This window comes from Miniopterus natalensis, chromosome 4 (assembly GCF_054644295.1).
Source record: "Miniopterus natalensis isolate mMinNat1 chromosome 4, mMinNat1.hap1, whole genome shotgun sequence".
NCBI lineage: Eukaryota > Metazoa > Chordata > Mammalia > Chiroptera > Miniopteridae > Miniopterus > Miniopterus natalensis.
Window position 1 is genome coordinate 14493063 of NC_142084.1, and position 21255 is coordinate 14514317.

Sequence of the window (21255 nt, forward strand, 5' to 3'; positions counted from 1 at the left end):
ATGCTTTCAACACATGGGACTCTTCGGTCTGTGGCATTCTGAAAAGACATCTACTCTTTGTCCCCAAGGTTCTGTTCAAGCAGCAAGAAAAAAAAGGGAACAAGCAGAGAGGCAGGAGCTGAATCTTAAATATATGGAAAGAAATGTAAGAGCAGCCTATGGAAATTTAAATGAAGGAGGTAATAATGGCATGTCTATAAGGACTATCATTATAGACTGGTTAATGATCATGAAAATAGGGAGAGAGGGGGAGAAACAACCTACCTGTCCAAAAGTAGATCATTAGTTCAAAAGTCTCAACACAGCAAACCTGGAATATTACATAGCCACTAAAAACAATGTTAGAGAGCAGTTAGTGATATGGAAAAATGATCATGACCTTTTGAGTAGAAAATGGTAATAAAGCCAAAATGAGTACAGTCGTCCCCCCTTATCTGAGATTTCGATTTCCATGGTTTCAGTTACCTACAGTAATCACGGTCCAAACATATAAATGGAAAATTCCAGAAATAAACAATTTATAAGTTTTAAATTGTGCACCCTTCTGAGTAGTGTGATGAAATCCCAGGACATGAATCATCCCTTTGTCCAGAGGCTCCCAGCACATTAAAAATATAGCAGCCTTATCAGTTATTAGACTAGTTATGAGAGAGAGAAGGAGAGAGGGAGAGAGGAAGAAGAAAGGAGAGCTGGAGAGCGAGCACACCAACGGGCAAGCGGGCACATTCACATAACTTTTTTTAGTCTATTTTATAATTGTTCTATTTTATTATTAGTTACTGTTGTTACTCTCTTAATATGCCTAACTGATAAATTAAACTTTATCATAGGTACGTATATATAGGGGAAAACACTGTGTGTGTGTGTGTGTGTGTACACTCACACACACACACACACATATATATATGTATGTGTGTATATATATATATATATATATACACACACACACACACACACACACACACACACACACACACACATATATATAGGATTCGGTACTATCCACGCCTTCAGGCACCCTCTGGGGGTCTTGGAACATATCTCCAGAGGGTAAGGGAGATTACTGTATCTCTAATCAGTACTATAAGTGTAATTTTCACTTTTTTCTTTTATTCATCTATAATTTCTAAATTTTCTCTAACAAGCATGCATTACCTGTAAAATAAAAAAAAATACAAATCTGGTTTTAGATTGCTTGATTTTTTTTTTTAATGACTAGCCTATATGACAGAAACACTGGGAAATATACGTCTTAGAAGAAGGTTGAGGAACATCCTGCTATTTTACTGCTAATGGCTTTATGAACCACAGGGCTGGCAGCTCAAGGGAGGGAGATGTAAGCCATTTTATCCCGGGGGTTTCATTTAAATTTGCCCAAAATATTTTATTTCTGGAGAGTCTAGATGAAATACCTACAAAGACTCAGATTTCATATCCAGTTCCCTGACCTATCCCAAATAGGTTTCTAGGTCCCTAAATGACATTATAAAGACATAATTATATCTGAAACTGTTCAAGTAACCCAGATAACATGTTCTCATTCAAGTCCCTAAATTTATCTTCTTGAAATATAAGTCACTGACCTACTTTGTTAAAGACAATTTTAATAGCACCTCCTACCCCAGTAACAAAAATGGGAAACTTGAGGCTTGCATGGGGTCCCATTAGAGAAGTAGAAAGTAAGTACCTAAATGCTCCCCATCAAAGCAGCTAACCAGGGAGCGGGACATTCTGTACCCACCCCAGTTCTGAACATGTCCTTTCACCTCTGAAACATAACACAGGATGTGTAAGAGGAAAGAGGACCTTAGACAGTGTTTTTTACAAGATGGGACCACTCAGAGCCCAGACTTCTGCAGAGTCACAGTCACCTCAAATGTGGGAGTCTTGGAGCGATCATTCTAAAACTCCGGAAATCAGTTTCAGGTCATTCCATTTACTGAAGGCTTTGTTTTTCCCATAATCAAGAGGTCAGAGATCAGTCACATCTTTGGCCTTTTGGCAAGGCAAGATGGTGCGGGGGAAGGGCAGACAGTGAAAGAATGAGAGGGGAAAAAAGAGAAGGGAGGGAAGTGAGAGGAAGAGAAACCATATAAAGGTAGGGAACATGCGATCTATGCTGGGGCTGGAATTTCACAGAACAGCACAAGGCCTTCAGCAAGAACGGACTTTCATGTGAAGACCTCAGAGGCTCCCAAACCATCACCACTTCAGCCATAAGAGACTTACTTCCTCATCAGTAAATACCAAAACGGTTAAAGCTCAACCCCCAAAATGCAGCTACCCGAATCAGAACATTACTGGAATTTTTTCCCTCTTGGGAAAAAAAAAAAGTTCCTCTTTTTTCCTCAAAGCAATGTGTCTACCTTCTGGGAGTGAGTTCCTCCTTCCCACTGTCCCCAGGAAATTACTCTTTCCCGAGTCAGATCAGTATCAAAAGAGAGACCTAAGTAAAGAAGTCCTACACCAGAGACCGGGTGGGAAACAGCCCCGTTGCACTAGCAAATCTGTCAAAAGGTAAACAGAACAAAGAACAATTTAGAAGCAGATCCACACATCCCGGCGTTGGAATCTGGGAAGCTGCAGATTGTTTGAAGGCAGCAAAGGAAAAGGTGGTGTAGCACAGCAAGGTGAAGGGACAAAGCAGACAGGAGAGCATCACACTTTGGGCCATGGGTTGACAACCCTGAGGAAGTGGCTGCTTAAGGCTGGGGGGATGGGAAGGACAGAGTACAGGCTTTCCTCGGAGTATGATAAAAATGTCCTAAAATTAATTAAGGAGATGGAAAAAAATTATGTGAGTAAACAAGAGGTCACGAATTATACATTACATATGAGTCTACTGTGTGGTATGTGAATTATATCTCATTAAGTTATTTTAAAGGAATCTTAAGGAAGGACCTCCAAGGTCTCCACCCACCATTGCCTAACCCCATATTGGCACATTTGGGGAGCTCAGTAATATGACTGCTAGAGGTGTTAAATTAAGAGACATGACTCATACTTTTTCTGCATAACATTTCACAAGCTTCTCATTGAAGATCACCATCAAAGAATAGTTCAATCTCCTTTCTTTAAAAGACTCAGTTCTCCAGGTTGGAGAGGAGAGGGAAGCTGAGATCACAGCATTCAGAACCCAGACTTGTGAAAACAAGTAAATTTTACGTTATCTTCAGCTGGTGATCCTCTTCAGACTTGAACTCCGTGCTGCTCCCAGCACAAAACCCCAGGCCCTGCTGTGTTGTCTTTTCACGGCAGTATGGTGTGGAGTTACGCTGGCCAGAAGAGGTGGGGAAGATGGAAAGCAAGCCAAAGTCATATCCCAAAAGACACTGAGGCCAAAGCTCTCAGTTCCACTCCAATTTTCTATGCAATGGAGCAGAGCTTTCCTGCTGGGGAACTGATTACAAACCTGCTGGCTATGTAAAGAGGAAACAAGATTTCTTTCCAGAGGGAGAACCATCTTGCTGCTCTAAACGGACCTGGCAATCTAGTAGCTTGCTGACCTTGCACACTGAGCTCAGGGAGGCTTCAGTCAGAGGGCCAGGAGCCGGCAAGCAAGCAAAGCTGTCTAAAGTCTCCAAGGCCTGGCCAGCAGACCAGAGGCAGCAGGGCCTCGCACGGCCAGGGCTGGGCGAGGTACAGATGTGGAGGCACCCATCCCCAGGGCCTGCCTGGCCTCCATATTGCCCCCAGTGGGAGTCATGAGGCTGCCAATCTGCTGGCTAAGCCACCCAGGGTAGCCTTTATGTCGAACATCTCAACACACTAGTCAGATACAAACACCAGAAACCCCTGTCCTTGGAAGAGCAGCCCACAGAAATTTTTAAGAAGCAAACAACAGGGGGAAAGCAGCACTGGCCTCCTGGTAGCCACACCCCAGGGTGCCACCAGCAGCAGGGCTGTGGTCTGCTCTGTCACCCAGCCTTCCTTAGATGGCTGAGAACCAGCTAAGATCAGAAGAGAGATGAGGAGCTATTGCCAGAGATGAGTTGCCCTAGGGCACCTTCCAGGCCTGAGCAGGAGGTCAGCTCTCTCTGGGTTTGGGGCACCTCACCCTCCAGAGCAATCAGCCAGTCTCCCTCCTACTCTTCCCCAGACACCACATCCCCTCTAGCTGTGCAAGAGTTCAGTCAGCTCCTTATGCTTCCTGGATGTTAAAGAAAAAAATGTGCAACATAATTACAGGCTCTGACCCCAAATGACTTTAACACTGACAAGAGCGCCCAAGACTCACTGTGGGAAAACGTTTGCCCTGTGATTGCCCATGAGCATAAAGTTTCCCTTCGGGAGCTGCACCACTTCCCAATGCTACAGGAGGGTCCCAGCTCACAGGCCAAACTCATAGAACAACTGGATTACATGTGTGGAGCCACAGGCCAAAATGTTCTAAGGTAGGTAGAATCATTCCCCCATGGTTCCTTGACCTGCCACAAGGGCTCCTTCCAGATACCTGAGATGTCCCAACAAGAGGCTAGCCAGCACAGAAACACATGTTGGGGGGGGGGGGGTGACAAAGGGTTTCAGACAAAGTTTATGTATGGACCCATGCAGACTCAATGTGTGGTCCGAGGACCCCCTGGCAAATCACCTGGTGGACCTGTATGGAATGCAGATTTCCAGACTTCACCCATCAGAATCTCCTTGTGGGAGCCTGGGAATCTACAGTTAGGGGAATTCTTACACACATTCACATTTAAGATCCACTATCTCACAACACGGGTAATCTACAAATGACAATAATGGCACGTTCCAATTACAGGGCACTTACTATGCATCTGCTTACGCTGCTAAACACAATACCTACAATTATCTCATGTATTCCTCACACTAATATTATAAGGTGGATATTTATCACCTTTGTACTTAACACTGCTTTCTCCAGTTTCACCTCCAAAGGTCAAATCCAAAGGCCTTTGGGCATGCCCTCACCCAAACTGGCCAGGATGAAACACCTGGTCGTAGAGCAAAGGCCTTTCCAACTCCCCTCTATCCACCTCTTCTGCTAAGTGCTCATATTCCCCGGGAGTTTGGCCTCCACTCTCCTCTCACTTTTCGCCAATGGTTCTTCGGTTTTGCTGCACATTAGGATCACCTGGGGAGCTTTTAAAAGTCCCCAAGCCCAGATTACAACCAATGCAAATTATATCAGAATCTCCAGGGATGAGTCCCAGGCTCCTCAGGTGATTTCAATGGGCAGCTATGGCTGAGAACCACTGCCTGGGCCTCCAAGAGCACCTGGTAAGACCCAAACATACCCAGTACCCCATCTCCAGAGCAGCGGACCTGTGTTCCCACGGCCTTGTAGGCATCCCCACCTCCATGTCTCACGGGTACAAGTCAGCAAGGACGAGCTGACTTAGCTCCATACCCCCCATCATACACCACGGTTCTTCTCCTGTGGTAAACAATTTAACCATCTCCCCGAGACCTGAAACAGAAACTCTGGAGACACCCCAGACTCCTGCCTCCTCTGTCTGCTGTAGACTACATGTCCTCTTCACCCACACCAACACATCTCCAAAACACTACGGAAGCCTGCATTCTCTATAACTTAATGATTCCATTAAGACAGATTTTATACAAAGTATACTTACTGCCACTCACTTTGTGTACCCCCTGGCACACTGCCACCTACCCCAACGCCTGTACCCTAGGCTGAGAAGCACAGCCTAACCCTTTCCCCTCCCCTCCCTGGCATGATGACCAGATGGTCCATCCTCTTGCATGCTTCTGCCTTGGGACAGGTTAAGGCAAGTAAAACTCAAATCACTAACAAAATATGGGGTTATTTTACATAATACATTAGCAAATACTTTTCAATTTAATGATTATTTCAAGACATTTTAGAAAAACACATTGCTAACCACATTAAACCTATGACTTCAGAATGTTATAAAGTTCCCTTTTTAATAAGTACAGTTTTTCAAACTAAATGAACAGTAGTAAAGATGTACAAAAATAACAGGGGTGGTTTTAAATGACTAATATTTGGAACACTCCCTCATTGGGCTTGATAAGCCTTCGCCTGCCTTGCCCAAAGTTCTCTGCCCCCTCTTCCACAGAACCTTTTAAACTACTAGCAATCGTCCCGTTGTACTTACTGCGGTCTGTCTGGGCCTCCCCTGCCTGTCAAGACACTGAACTCCTCCTAGAAGACAGGAACTGCGCCTGCCGGTCCCAGAAACCCACCATCAGAGCTTTCCACTCCAATGTGAGCTGTCACAGGCACTGGACTAGAGACCACAGGACAGATACATAATTCTGCCCTCCTCTGGGGGAAGTGTTAAGCTCTGTGAGGGAGGCAGCCAAAAGGGAGATGTCAGACAAAACACTCTGTTCCCTCTCCACGCCCCAGGAATTCCACTGCCCAGAGGACCTTCACTGATAGACAAGGTGTGCCTACTGGCCCAAAGTCATGACCTCCAGCCACCAGAGGTAGGCGACTGCCCTCCCTTAACACCTGCCAGACTTCCTGAATAATGCACATGCTGCACCAAGATAAAAACTCAACAGCACCCTCACCAGGGACACAAACAAGCTCTCTGGGGCCATAAGTTCAAGTGATTCCTGGTACACTGTGTCTCATTTTAGGGAATGATTTTGTTGTGGTTCTTAATTCCAGAATCAACAATCCATACAGACTGGGGAGTAGGAAATGGAGAAAACTCTAAGCATTGTTTTAGTACAGAGGCTACTCTGTCATAAACTAAATAATGAGTTTCCTTCCTACAAATCATAATTTAGAAAATTCAGTTCACTCAGAACTTTTCAGAAACGTTCCCATAAGATATTTATTGAAATGAAAAAAGTACATATCCTTTGGCCCAGTTCTTTCATTTCTAGGAATTTGTCCTACAGATCGACTCACCCGTGTGCCCACGACAGGTACCACCAGGATGCTCACAGCAGCACTGCTTGTAATGGTAAAAGACTGGAAATCATCTAAATGTCTATTATTAGGGGTACTGGTTAAATAAACTGTTATGTCCATAGAGTGGACTACAATGCAATGCTAAAACTGAGTTAGCTCAGTTAGATGAAAAATAACATCTAAAATGTATTAAAATAGTGCAATATTACAAATATATGCAAAACACCTCATATGGCATGCTACCAAAAAAATACATAAATATATTTGCTGGCACATGCATAAATTATGTGTGAAAAATATACAAGAACTGGTATAATGTTGCCTCCAGTAGAACTAGGGCTCAGGAGACAGGAGGAATTGAAAGGATACTCACATTCCTTTTGGTTCCTTTTGAATTGTATACCATTTAAATAGGTAATACAATATAGGTATTACCTATTTAGACATTTTAAAAAGGAACATAGGTAGGAATTAAAGTAAAAATGCCCTTTTAATTTAATTTTATTTTATTTGCTCAACTGATAATCATTTTCGACACCTGACCGCCAAATGTAATAATGAAATATGCAGTCAGGAATCTGTTATGGTTTTGGTTGTATCTGCCTGACAGTCTCAGTGGCACAGAAACTGCCAAGGTTCAACTCCATCTGCCTGGAAATCTACCTGAAGTCTACCTAAAGAACAGGAGGAGCCAGTTCATATTTTCAAAGTGTTCAAATTAGCCTTGAAAGCACATCTGATAGCAAGATCAAATGAGCTTTGAAATCTACCTGTGGTGTCTTTACAAACCATGTGAAATGAGGTTTATTTTGGCTTTTCCTTTGTGGCAGCAGTAGGAGTCAAAGCGTAGCTACTGGTGTGGCCCAGAGAAGCCAGCTAGTTAACAAGGTTTGGTCCAGAATTCCCAAGCCCCTCAGACCTTTGTTCATCTGGCAAAGAAAACACACAGGCACACAGACCACTCTAACCCCAGGAATCTCCTCTTTCTAAATATAGTAGGCCACTGCCCAGTCTCCCGCTCACCCTCTGCAGCCTTCTGTGCCTTCCAACCAAGGTGAAACGAGCCAGATGTAAACATGCCCTGACAGCTTCTGGCACACACTGATGAGCTGTTTTCCTTACTATTTCCTCTCTTTCTCCACACTGGGTTTCTACAAAAATGTGTAAACCCCAGTGACTCTAATTTGTAAACACTCCTCTGGTCACTAATGCTGTTTTCTCACCCTAACAAATGTGATTTCCTTCTTGGTCCCTGAAATTTAATGTTGAAATATCCTATTAGATATGGTCAAAGCCCCATCCCATAACCCATTTTATCTGTAAGCACCTGCAGTTCAGCAAAGATATCACACAGGTCCAAGGACACAGCCAATTAATTGTAATCTCTCCCTCTCTCTCCCCCCCTCTCTCTCACATACACACTTTATTTTCTATCCCTTAATTCTTTCAGAATCATGTCACTGCCTAACAGAAAGTCCTATTGTGTTGAAAATACTTCCAATTTAAGCAAAAGGTTAAGCTTCAGAAACAATCTAACATGCTCAAAAGAGCATCAAATATCAACTATAGGGATGCAAAGGACCTGAACAATAAATGTCAGGAGCTTGTAAAAACTGGAGGTTAGCAACAATTCCAGCTGGAGGAATCTTTGAGGAATCTTCAAGGATTCTGGGAATCTTCCAGCCCATGGAAATACTGGGACTCACACACAAAGGTGGTTGGGCAAGTGATCACTGCAACACTTCCTCTATAGTGAAAAACTGACAATCCAAACACCCTTCAATAGGATGCTGGGTAACTCAGCTACATTTGCGCAGAGCAGAACTCTCTGCAGTCATTAAAAAGAATGCACTGTGTACATGTACTGACAGGGAAGATCTCTAAAACACCGCATTCATTAGAAAAACAAAACACATAATACTTCATATAGCATAATCCCATGTATCAAAAAAACAAATATGCACAGTAAAAGGACATGAAAAAAAGCATACCAAACTGTTGGTAGTGGTTAACTTAGGAAAGGGGCTTTACATTTCCATACTCATTGATGCTTTTATACCAATGTATTCATAAACTATCTATGTAATTTTTCTGCCTTTGCACTCTAAGATTAGGTCATTCATTCACACTGTTAATTTTCCCCTCAAACCTAATCCTCCCCACATCTTCTTTCTTTCAGAAAACAGCACCATCATTCACATAATTGCTCCAGCCACAAACATTTACATTATTCTTGACTTCTTTTTTCTCATAGCCCAAATCTAATCAAACAGCAAATCCTGTGGGCTCCAACTTCCAAAAATACTCAGAATCTGAGCACCATCTCCGATGCTGCCACTCTAGCCCCGGGTGCCACTGACCTCTTAGAACAGCCTCCTAACTGGTCCCCTTGTCTCCATCTATTCTTGTGCCACTACACCTATTCACCACACAGTGGCCCCATCATGTCTTAAAAACACAAGCAGAACCATGTCAGTCTCCCATGGCTGCCCATCACACTTAGAATGAAACCCACAGTCCTTTCCGGGACTCAAGACCCCCATAACCTGGCTCCTGGGCTCCCTCCCTGTTCATTTGCCACCACTCTGCTCCAACCACACTCGCCTCCTTACCAGTCTTCAAACCCTCCACGCACACGCCCTCCTCGTGGCTTCTGCACCTGTTACTGCCATCCAAAAAGCTCTTACTCTAGTCTAGGGCTTAGAGGACATGGTAAGAGCACAGCAGGGTTCCATGTTTGTTACCGAAAGCCTTGCTTTGATGGCAAGAAAAACATAATTTGAAACATACTGGATTATAATTAAAAGTTAAAACTAGAGTCAGTCAGAAATTTAAATCTAGGAAAACCACTTTGACTGGTAGCTTTGCATGGGCACCCCTCCCTTGGTTAACTTTTTAAAATGCAGTGGCCTTGAAAGAATGACAAAGTCACCTTCATGGGTTGCTTTCCCCAATAGCTCAGTGGTGGTAATAGTTCCTCCCTCACCCATTCTCATTTTGTCAATTCATGGGGTTTGTGATCATTAGCTTTCACTGGCCAGAATTAGGAAAACCAGCCTGGAGCCTCGGCCCAGAGGGATGCTGACTGGCCTAACCAGAGTAGAAACTTGAACCTCAGCTTCCTAAGAACCACCTTCCTAAGCCCTGGGATCCGGAAACTGGCCAGTCAAATGCATCTGAGGGCTGAAGCCAGTGGAAGCAAAAAGTCCCCAAATGAGGGCAAATGAAGAATATACTGAATGCTGCTCACTGAACCATCAAAAGTTTTATGAAAGTAAAGGGGGGGGGGGCCCAAGATATAAAATACTGCCCAACAAAAAGATCTGAAGAGACATTTCAGCAAAGAAAATGCACCAATGGCCCTGGCCAGTGTGGCTCCATTGATTGGGCATCTTCCCATTCATCAAAACATTGCTGGTTTGATTCCGGGTGACGGCACATTCCCAGGCTGCAGGCTCCACGCCTGGTAGTAGGTGTGCAGAAGGCAGAGGATTGATGTTCCGCTCTCACATGGCTGTTTCTCTCTTTTCCCTTCCTCTCTCTCTAGAAATCAGTGAACTGCAATGGCCAATAAGCACATGAACAGATGCTCAACATCATTAGTCATCAGGAAAACGCAAACTAAAACACAATGAGATAGCACTTCATACCCACTAGGACTGCTACAATAAAAAAGACACACAGAAAAGTGTTGGAGATGACAGAGAGAAATCGGAACCATAGTACATTCCTGGTGGGCATTTAAATGATGCTTCTGCTGTGGAAAACACTTTGGCCGGTATATGTATTTTTTAATTAAACACACATTAACTATACAATCTAGCAATTCTACCGGTAGTAAGAAGTGAAATAAGAAATGAAAACATATGTCCACACAAAGGCATGTATGCAAATATTCATTGTAACATTATTCTTAAGAGCCAAAAACTAGAAACAACCCAAATGTCCATCAGCTGGTGAATGGATAAACAAAGCAGGATTTACAAAATGGGATACTCTTCAGCAATAAAAAGAAACCACTGATACATGCTATAACATGGATGAATCTAAAAACAACAGATCTAAAAGTTATGCTATGCTAAGTGAAAGAAGCCAGATGCAAAAGACCACATACAACACGATTCAATTTAGCTTAAATTTTCAGAAGAGACAAACCTATAGAGGTGTTTAGACTGGCTAACTCCTTTAAGTATTACCTCTAAGGATTCCCTGAGGTGAGACCTAATCCACTGTCCCATTCATTCATCTATTCAAACATTATTTATTGAGCACCAACCAAGTGGCAGGGGCTCTGCCAGGCCTGGGGAGGCAGTGGGAGGCAAGACACTCAAGAGAAAGGCTCTCATGGGTCTTACATCAAGCTAGAGGAGCCAGATCAAAACAAGCCAACATAAGTCAGCAAAATAACCTGAGCTGTCAACATATGCATGAAGAAAATTCGAAGGAAGGGTATGGTTGACACTGACCAGCAGGGCGGGGCAGGCAGGTGTTCAGCCTCTCTGAGGACACCTTTGATGGAGGCTGAAATGACAGCAGCAACCAACTATGGGAAAGAAGGTCTAGAGCTGAGTCTTCCAAGTAGAGGCAAGAGCAGGTGCAAATGCCCTGGGGTAAGAAAGAGTTTGCCTTGTCCAAGGAATAAAAAAGGGACCTTATTGCCAGTGTGCTGTGCGGGAGCCTGTGAATATGAGGAGCTATCACTCCTGTGGCTCTGTTACTTTACATAGCAAAAGCAAGTCATGAATTGACTTCCAGTCCATCATGGGAGTCCTTTAAAATCGGGGAGTTTTCCCTGGGCTGTGGCAAAAGGGGAAATCAGAGATTTAAGTGAGCCTTCAGAAGGACCATGAGGGCTCTTGCTGGCTCTGAAGACGGAGGTGCCGCATGAGAAGGAATATAGCTGTCTCTTAACAGAGAGTGGCCCCTGCTGACAGCCAGCAAGAGAACGGGGACCTGGGACAAGCCACCTGGAAACGAATCCTGTGGACAACCGAAAGGAGCTGGATGGAAGATCCTCCCCCAGAGCCTCCAGGTAAAAGCTGACACCGTGACTTCAGCCTCTTGAGACCCAGAGCAGAAAGCTCAGTCCCTCCATGCCTGGATTTCTGACCTGTAGAACAGGGAGTAATGAACCATGTTGTTTCATGCTTCAAACAAGAAAAAAATAAAGTTAATTAGTGGCTGAGTCTTGAGGTGAGAGTGGAGAGTGCCTTTTGAGGGGGGTGATAGAAATGATCTAAAACTGGATTAGGGTATTGGTTTCAGAACTCTGTAAAACCACTGACTTGTACAATTAAAACTCGTAAAATAATTCAATAAAGCTTTAAAAAAAAAAAAAAAACCTCCCTAAAAATGTGGTGACCTAAAACAAATGGCTACTTTAAAAGGAATCACCATAAACATAATGCTCTTGAGAGAAACACCCATGATAAATTGATAGGTCAATTCAGAGTGTTAGTGATCATTCTGAAGGGGAAAAAATACCTTTTTATAAATTTAAACAAGAAAGAACAGTCTTTCTTTCTTTCTTTTTTAAGCCTCACTGGAGGATATGTCTTTCATTGATTTGAGAGAGAGAGGAAGGGAGAGGGAGAGAGGGAGGGAGGGGGAGAGAGACATCGATGTGAGAGAGAAACATCCATCACTTGCCTCCTGTATGCACTTCAACTGGGGATTGAACCCGAAACCTGAGTATGTGCCCCGACCGAGAATCGAACCCCCAACCAACTGAGCCACACCAGCCAGGGAAGAATAGTCTTTCTTAATGATAGTTGTTGGTAATCGAAACTCAACAAATAAGATATTCAACCATAAAAAAGAATGAAATTCTGACACATGCTACAACATGGATGAACCTTGAAAACATTAGACTAAGTGAAAACAAACCAGTCACAAAAGGAGAAATATTGGATTATTTCACTAATATGAGGTAGAGTAGTCAAATTCATGGAGAGAGAAAGCAGGATAGAGGTTTCCCAGATACTAGGGGGAGTGAATAATTGGGAGGTGTTAGTTTGGGATGGTGAAAAAGTTCTGGAAAGAGGTAGCAATGATGGTTACACAACACTGTAAATGTACGTAATGCCACTGAATTCTACACTTAAAAATGGTTTAAGTGGTAAATTTTGTGTTTTGTATATTTTACCATGGGGGCAGTAGACACTCAGCAATAAGAATGGTACAACCACGGTGGGAGACAGGCAGGCAGCTTCTTACAAAACTAGACATATGCTTACTATACCACCGACCCAGCAATTGTGCTCCTCGGTATTTACTCAAACTCGTGTCCCACATGAACCTGCACAGAAATGTTTATATCAGCTTTATTCATAACTGCTAAAACTTGGAATAACCCAGATGTCCTTCTATAGATGGAGGGAACACTCATGTGGTGCACACAGACAATGGAAAACTGGTCAGTGATAAAAGGAAATGAGCTATCAAGTCACAAAACAAATGGAGGAACCTTACGTGCACATTGCTAATTGGAAGACTCCAACTATATGACATTCTGGAAAAAACAAAGCTAGGGAAACAGTAAGAAGTTCAGTGGTTGTCAAAGATGGGGCACAGGAGATAAGCAAGTGAAGCACAGGGATTTTAGGGCGGTGGAACTATTCTGTAGGAGACTGTAATGGCCAATACATGCTAGTATACATGTGTCCCAACTCACAGAATGCACAACACAAAGGCGGAGCCCTAATGTAATCTATGGACTTTAGTTAATAACATCATACAATGGTGATTGTAACAAACGTACCTCGCTACTTCAAGATGTTAATAATAGAAAGGAGTAGGTGTGAGGGACTATTCCACTCAATTGTTCTAGAAACCTAAAACTGCTCTAAAAATAAAGTATATTAATTAGTTTTAAAAGGAGGGAGGAGGAGGGCTTAAGTCTCACTCAGGGGGCTGAGAACTACAGATTAGATGCAATTTATTCGATCCAATTGAGAGCAGAAAGAATTAAAGTGGAAGGACTGTTTTTTTTAAAGCCAGTATTATATAAAAACTGCAAAATCGTATTTGGATTTAATTTGCTATTGTTTATATTTGTATGAGTACTACTACTCCAAACATCAGTATTGCAAATTATCACCATTTACAAATGATTAGGAAATCTCTTTTTTCCCTTTTATTTGCAAGGTGTTAAAGCAAAGGAAAGGAACTGGGGAAAATGTTTTGCTAACTCCATATCCATTTGTTCCCTTAGGATTCTGTGAGTCATACAATCACTCCTAAACAAAGCAGGATGGTACTGAACATCCTTTGAGAGTTTACGCCATTCAAGAAGGGTTCATCTCGCTACTGCAAAAAGCCTGCACCAAATCCTAAAAAAGTAAAAAAAGATGACATGCGTTAAAGCACGCAACTCTTGATGTCAATTGTTTTACTCTTGTTTTAATGAGCAAAGAGGATGAACCACTGATCTTACCAAATCAGACCCAGGAGCAGGTTTCTGGACTCCCTGTTCCATGCTTTTTTTTTTTTACCAGATTAAAATATAATCACTGCCAGGTATAAAATAAATAAGTCATGGGGATATAATGTACAGCATGGTGACTATAGTTAATACTACTGTAGTGAATATTTGAAAGTTGCTAAGAGGGTAAATCTTAAAAGTCTTATCACAAAAAGAAAAAAAATGGAGACAGATTTAGACTTACCATGGTGATCACCTCACAATATATACAAATATCAAATGATTATGTTGTACACCTGAAACTAATATACTATGCCAATTATATCACAATAAAAATTTTAATTAAAAAATTAATGCTATAAAAGAGAAACTCTATTGTTTTACAAGGCCAAGAGATAGTCAGAAACCCTCATTTGCCCCTCCAGCCTACAATGGTTCTTTAATCCAATGATGGAGAGAGAAACACAAAACTTCAGAGCACAATACAAAGTATCAGCTCTTTCTTGCTACTCAGGACTCAGAGCCTGAAAAACAACTGGGGTGGGACAATATTCTCACTTAATCTAGCCCCTGCTGCATGTTTCTCCTCTCTAAGGTCTAAGGTCTAGATCTATCAAGAATTTGCATTTTCACTACCAGCGTGTTTACTGAAGCACCAAAGAGTCATGTTCAAGAGAAGGTCCTGTAGTCCACTGCCAGGTTCAAAACTTGGTTGTACAACGTCCTAACTCTGTCACCTTAAACAAGTCACCCTAACTATAAAATGCAGAAAAATATGAGTATTCATCTACAGATGGTGATAGGACTAATGAGACCATGTGTGTGTGCACTTAGCATACAGCTGGGCACTTGGTAAGTGCTCAGTAAACAAGTGCTCCTGGCATTCTTATGAGACTATTTTCTGTTAAATTTACTGTGATTGCCTTGGGGATGTGATGCAGGCCAGAGATCTCAGAATTACTACCTGCCAAGAATGCAATGGAAAAGGTGTGTCACCTCCAAAACATCTAATGAAAACTATGGGCTCAACTAGAGAAATATAAATACATTCACTTCATTGTGTTAAAAAAAAAAAAAGTGTTACCCAGAAGAATACCTACTCAAAAGTACCGCATACTCTGTCCCAACTTGACTAGAAGCTCACTGAGAGAAGGGGCTAGATTCTTAGTCTTATTTTGGTAATCTCTAATGCATCCATCAGAGTACCATGAACTAGAATAAAGCCATTTCCCTCTCGTGGGAGGAAACACAAAGGATTTTTCTGGACTGTGGGACACTGTTCAATCTTTGGGACCTCACCTCCACTTAAATCCCCCTGAAGAAATGGAATTCCAATCAAGAACTCTGTGCCTAAAGCTGGTCACCCATCATCTAGGAGAAAATGATTTAAATTGCACTTCTGATGTCCAGAATAGGCCAACCTACAGAGACGGAAACTACATTAGTTGTTGACTAGGGATTCGGAAGGTGACTTGGGGAAAAATGGAGAGTGACTGCTAATGGGGATGGGCTTCATTTGAGGGTGGTAAGGATATTTTAAGATTGACTGTGGTAATGGTTGTGCAACGCTGTGAATGTACTAAAAACCACTGAATTGGGTGCTTTAAATGGATGAACTGTATGTTACGGTGGATTACATCTCAATGAAGTTGATACTTTAAAATTTGCATTTCTGCCTCACCTTAGACTATGAGAATATGGAAACCTCACTCTGTCCGAGAGCAGACGTCAGATTTGAAGGGGCATATCCCCAGCAAAAAGTTCATAAACCAACTGTCAACATGGAAAGAAACACAGTTCCTAAAAACCCTCACCACCCCTCAAAACTAACAGCCTGACTCACTTTCATGTCTATGAAACCATATTTGCTTTGCCATTGACTCCATGAGACAGCCAGGTATGAAGTCCAAGGCATTCTGCAAGCTTTTCCTACCAGGCAGAGAGGGGTAGCCAGCCCAGCCACTGAGGCAGGGAGGTAATCTGACAAGAAGATTGAAAATTTAGCTGCCAGAATGTTATTAGGAACAGCAAAGATGTTAGAAGACTTGCTCTTTTTTTTTTCTTTTTAACTTGTGCTTTTTTTTTTTTTGGCATAACCATGACTTTATACAAACATTACCAGGATTCTTCCCACCAACAGCTAATACACACACAACCGTGTAAATTACCAACAACGGGCATGAAGGAAGCAGGGACCTAACTCCTTACACCCAAACCAAAAATACCCTTCTGCTCTTGTGACTTTTGCTCCAAGTCCTGACAGCCCTGAATGCTGGAACATGATAACTACCATTCATTGAGCAGTGCTATACACCAGGCTCAAGCTATTAATGCATTTTCTTTATACACCATTTCATTTAGATCTCACAACCAACCACCCTAGGAGGTGAGTGTAGCTATTCCCGTAACATAGGAGGAGTTCAGGCTCAGTGACTTGCCCAGAGTCACCCAGTGTTAACTAGGCAAGATTCAAACCCAGGAAATCCTAAATTCTTAATTCTATTAGTCAAATTCATCTCAAGCTTCTACTGTCTCTACAAAAAGAAAGAGAGAGAGAGAGAGAGAGAATCCTCTTCACTGAGACACGAATTAATCAGGTCAAGGAAAGGATCCTAAGCAAATAAGTGCCCACAGAAAAGGCACTTATTCAGCACAGAAAAAGTGAGGTAGGAGTCTCAAAGGCATTACCTGCACATCAAATGAGAACTATCTCCAAGATCAGGATTTTTTAAATGTAGGTCCCAAATTATTTTATTGCTTATCTCCTATGTGTCCAGAACAGAAGTTTGGACTCTAGGAAAAGTTTCGAGGGGTTCATTTTTATGGAGTCCATGGTGTTTATTAGATTTTCAAGGGAACTCAAGAGACAGCTGACCTAGAAGACGGTTTTGCTTCAAGATTAAGTGCACAGGTTTTGGAATCAGACAACTTGGGTTTAAATATACTTAATTGCTGTGTTGCCTTGGGCAGGTTACTGACCTCTCTGATCTTCAGTTTCCTCACTCATAAAGTAGAAGTAGCAATAACAATGATCTAGCTGAACTTTTGCAACCCCTGGAGGCCACTTATCGCCTCATATTAACACACAAATAAAACCTAAACCCAAAGATCTATAAATACTAATTATAAAATAAAGCCATAAAATTTTAGAGCTGGAAGAGACTGTAAATCATCTAAACCACTGTTACTTTTATTTTTAAAAACACTGGCTTTGCCCTGGCTGGTTTGGCTCAGTGGTTAGAGTGTCAGCCTGCTGACCAAAGGGTTTGGCTCAGTGGTTAGAGTGTCAGCCTGCCGACCAAAGGGTTGCGCGTTTGACTCCCAGTCAAGGGCATGTACCTCGGTTGCAGGCTCAATCCCAGGCCCCAGTCAGGGTGGGTGCAGGAGGCGACCAATCGATGAGTCTCTCTCACATAGATGCTTCTCTCTCTCTTTCTCCCTCTCTCTCCCTCCCACACTCTCTAAAAATCAATGGAAAAATATCCTCAGTTGAAGACTAAAAAATAAATAAATGAAATAAAAACACTGGTTTTACATTTACAGTGGTGATAAGTATCATCCAAAGAAAAACAATACACAAATACTAATGTAGTAGTAGTATAGGATGTAATGATAACAGAATGCCTGAAGTCTGGAAAACGGTGACCTACAGATTTCAACCTCTTTAAGAGGCCACACGACCTGTCCAAGTAGTAGTAAGTAGTAGCAGAAGTGTACAGTTAGTAGTAGAGCCAAATAGACAGATATTAGAACACCTAGTTTCGCCTAAGTCTTTTCCCCAAGTTACAGGGCTGGTCAATTCCATTAGACACTTTAGTAACTAAAGCCCTATCAGTGCATTGTTTCCGAAGGATTTTTATATCCCCCCACCTAAATTGCAGTCCCACGCATGCACCCTCATCAGATTCAAGCCTGAGATACAAAATGCAAGTGTAAACTGCAGAAGACTTCGTCCACAGGGTCCACTCTGGACAGGATGGGGCAGGATTAAGACCTCTGCAATAAGCAAGAACTCCAGCTCCAGCTCAGACCAAGTGGGGGTTCAAAACTAAGCCCTGCTGCTAGCGTGGCTCTGGGCTAGTGATTCCTCCGAGCCTGTTTTCACATTTGTAAAAAGAGTAACAGCAGGAGATAATTCAAGTGAAGCAGTGCCTGGCAAGGACTGAGTCCCTGTAGCCCCAGGGGCAGAATATTCACTGCCACATCCTCCATACCCAGGGCAGTAACCAGCACACAGTAGGCACAGCACTGAAATGTTCACTGAATAAAGCTGAGGCCCAATTAAAGCAGGCCTGAGATTCAATCAAAATTCGTGGGCCCAACCTATAAATGGGCTCCTAACTTACTCCAAATCAGGGGTCAAGTATTCCCTGAACCCAGGATGGCCCTGATCACCCACAAAGGAAGAATCTGTTTACATGCTTCAGGTCACAGTCTCCAGCCTCAGGGAAGCCTCATCTTGCATCACAGTTCCATGTTTATTTCACTCCAAAAGATTGGCACCTGCTGCCCTAGGGTTCCATTGTCTCTCTCTTCATTTTCAGAAACATCAAGCTCACAAAATGACATCTCAGGCACTTCCTTCTGTAAGTCTCCTTTAAAGAGGCCTGGGGAAAATTCTCGAAGCTAGGTCCTTAATCTGCCAACTCAACCTTTCTTAGCTGAAAGGTATCACCTGCTAAGAAATCCATCACAGGGACAGGAAAAGTGAAGTCAAAGACAATTCCACCCTCCGCCTTCGCATTATTCCTGATTCTCAAAACTAAAAGATGGACTGAACTATTTGTAAACGGGTGGGCTGAAAAGGCACCAAAAGGGCTTTCACAATCCGAGGTGCTCATCCCCAGGCCATTCTTATTGGGCCGGAAGAAGAAACTCTCTGGCTCTGCAAAAATTCAAGGGAAAATCATACACAGAATGCAAATTTAATTTCTCCCCTACCAGAAGGAAACAAGCAAAAATGGTTTTACAAGAGGTTCCAGAATCTTGAGGCATGAGTTTAAACTTCTCTTTTCTGATCGAGGACCGAGGACATTCCTGGTCAGACCTTTGAGTTTTCAAGGATAGCGGGAGAGGTAAAAAGGAGAGCAAGGGAGCGGGAGCGGGAGAGAGTCAGGATATGTTCATTCTATTTTTAAACCCTCGCCTACGGTTTAGAGTAAAGGAACACTGGGATTCTGTAGCCCCACCCCTAGCACCTTCTGCTAAGCACATGAATCAGGACCTCCACACGTTCATGGTTCTGAGTCTAGATTTGGGGGTTACTGGCGGCCAATACGCCAAAGAATCCTGGGCTAAGCAACATTTCCACCCAGCCCTTCTCGGGCGCCTTTCGGAAAACCCGGCGGCCCTGCGCAGACTGAAGCTGCGTGCAGGGAGCGAAGCAGCCACAAGCTGCCTTCTCCTGAGGGGACGCAGCGCCCCCTTGAAGAGCAGGCTCCATTCCCACTGCTGGGCACCCAGGGGTGAGCAACTCCTCCCCGAGGGAGCCGGAGTCACGGACGCGATGGGGTTTCCAACAGGCTGCAGCGCTTCAGGCACCACGGTCCCACTTCCTGGACACCTGTGTGCCGCGCACATCCACCCGTGCCCAGGGCACCACTCGCGCACGGTCACCTCCCGGCCATTCCAGAACGCCAAGGGCTGGGCGACAGGTCTCTTTCCTCTTGGGATTGTTGCCGGCTCGCCCATTTTACGTATCCTTCCCGCCTCATTTACAAGGATCTACGCCCGTCCCTCAGCGCCCCAGGGCAAGAAAACCAGCCGGGCGCACGGACTCCCAGGGCGGAGCGCGCCCGACGGCCCCTCCCGCCCCGGGGCTCGGTCCCCGAAGGGCTCGCGGACACTCACTCTTGAGCGCACTGATGAGGGACTTCCCGTCCTTGATGAGCTCCTTGATGAATTTGTTGGTCTTGTCCAGCTCCGCTTCGTGAGACTTGAGCGTCTCTCGGAAGTGCGGGCTGTCCAGGCAGCAGTCACTGAATTCCAGCGCCGGGAGCCCCATGGTGCCCGAGGCGCCCAGCCGGGGGGCGCGCCTCCCCGGGAGCCCTTGAGGCCCGCAGCCCCGAGCACGCACGCGGAGAGACCCCGACTGGCACTCCCGACGGCGGCCGGCTCCACAGGTGTGGCTCCGGCTCGCCCTCCGCGCGACGTCCGCCCGAGCGCGCGACTCCTCAACCCAGCCGGGACCCGGCGGCTCCGGCACGCTACGCTACGGCGCGGCAGGCTAGCAGGAAGCGCAGCGGCGGACCTGCAGCGGCGCCGGGAAGCGAGAGCTGGCGAGCGAGCGCGGGCACCGCCTCCCCGCCTCCTTGGCTCGTTAGCTCTCCAGCAGCCTGGAGCGCCCTCTCACAGCAGCCTCAGCAGCCCCGGCGGCTTCGGGGCCGCTCGAACCTGCTAGCGATGACCTAATCCCAGCCGGACCAATCAGCGTGCCCGCCTCAGCCCGACCCCCCGGCCTCCGTGGAAACCCGGCCCTTCCGCGGCCTTGGCCCAATCAGCGGGGCCTGGAGGCGGGGCCTGAGGCAGAGGGTGGGCCGCTTCACAGCCGGGGCCGCAACGCAAGCTCCGCCCCCTCCCGCCCGCGCTGAATTGCAGACCCGGAGCCCTGGGGGTAATCGCTGCGGTGCGTGGGGCCCGCCACCCAGAATCTTGCCCGCCTGCTGCGATCCGGGTCCAAGCCCGAGATGGTGCGTCTGCAGGTCTGGGAAGCGGAGGAGCCTAGATGTACGAAAAAACTGGGAATTGGGGCTGCAGTTCCCCTCTGCCCGCCCTGCATTGCTAAGCATTCGAGTTTGCATTCAAAATGCAGCCTCGACCCCTGGAGAACCTCGAGTGCACCGAGCAACCACGTCGACCCTAGGCACACGCTCCTTCTTCCAGTCAGGCAGAAAATATTTGCGTCTTAAAACTACCAGCTCTTCGTGCCTGCAGTCTTCCCGCCCCCTACAGTCCGTCC

General features: G+C 44.6%; 1 protein-coding gene across 2 annotated transcripts in view; it reads right to left on the bottom strand.

Annotated features, from left to right (window-relative positions):
• ARHGAP26 (Rho GTPase activating protein 26) overlaps positions 1–20317 on the bottom strand; it is a 401390-nt gene extending 381073 nt beyond the window's left edge. For both annotated transcript variants that reach the window (XM_087816295.1, XM_087816294.1), the window contains exon 1: positions 20148–20317. In XM_087816295.1, the coding sequence (XP_087672421.1) occupies positions 20148–20301 (154 nt within the window). In that variant the 5' untranslated portion in view covers positions 20302–20317. The remainder of the gene's footprint in view (positions 1–20147) is intronic.
• Positions 20318–21255: the final 938 nt, after the last annotated feature.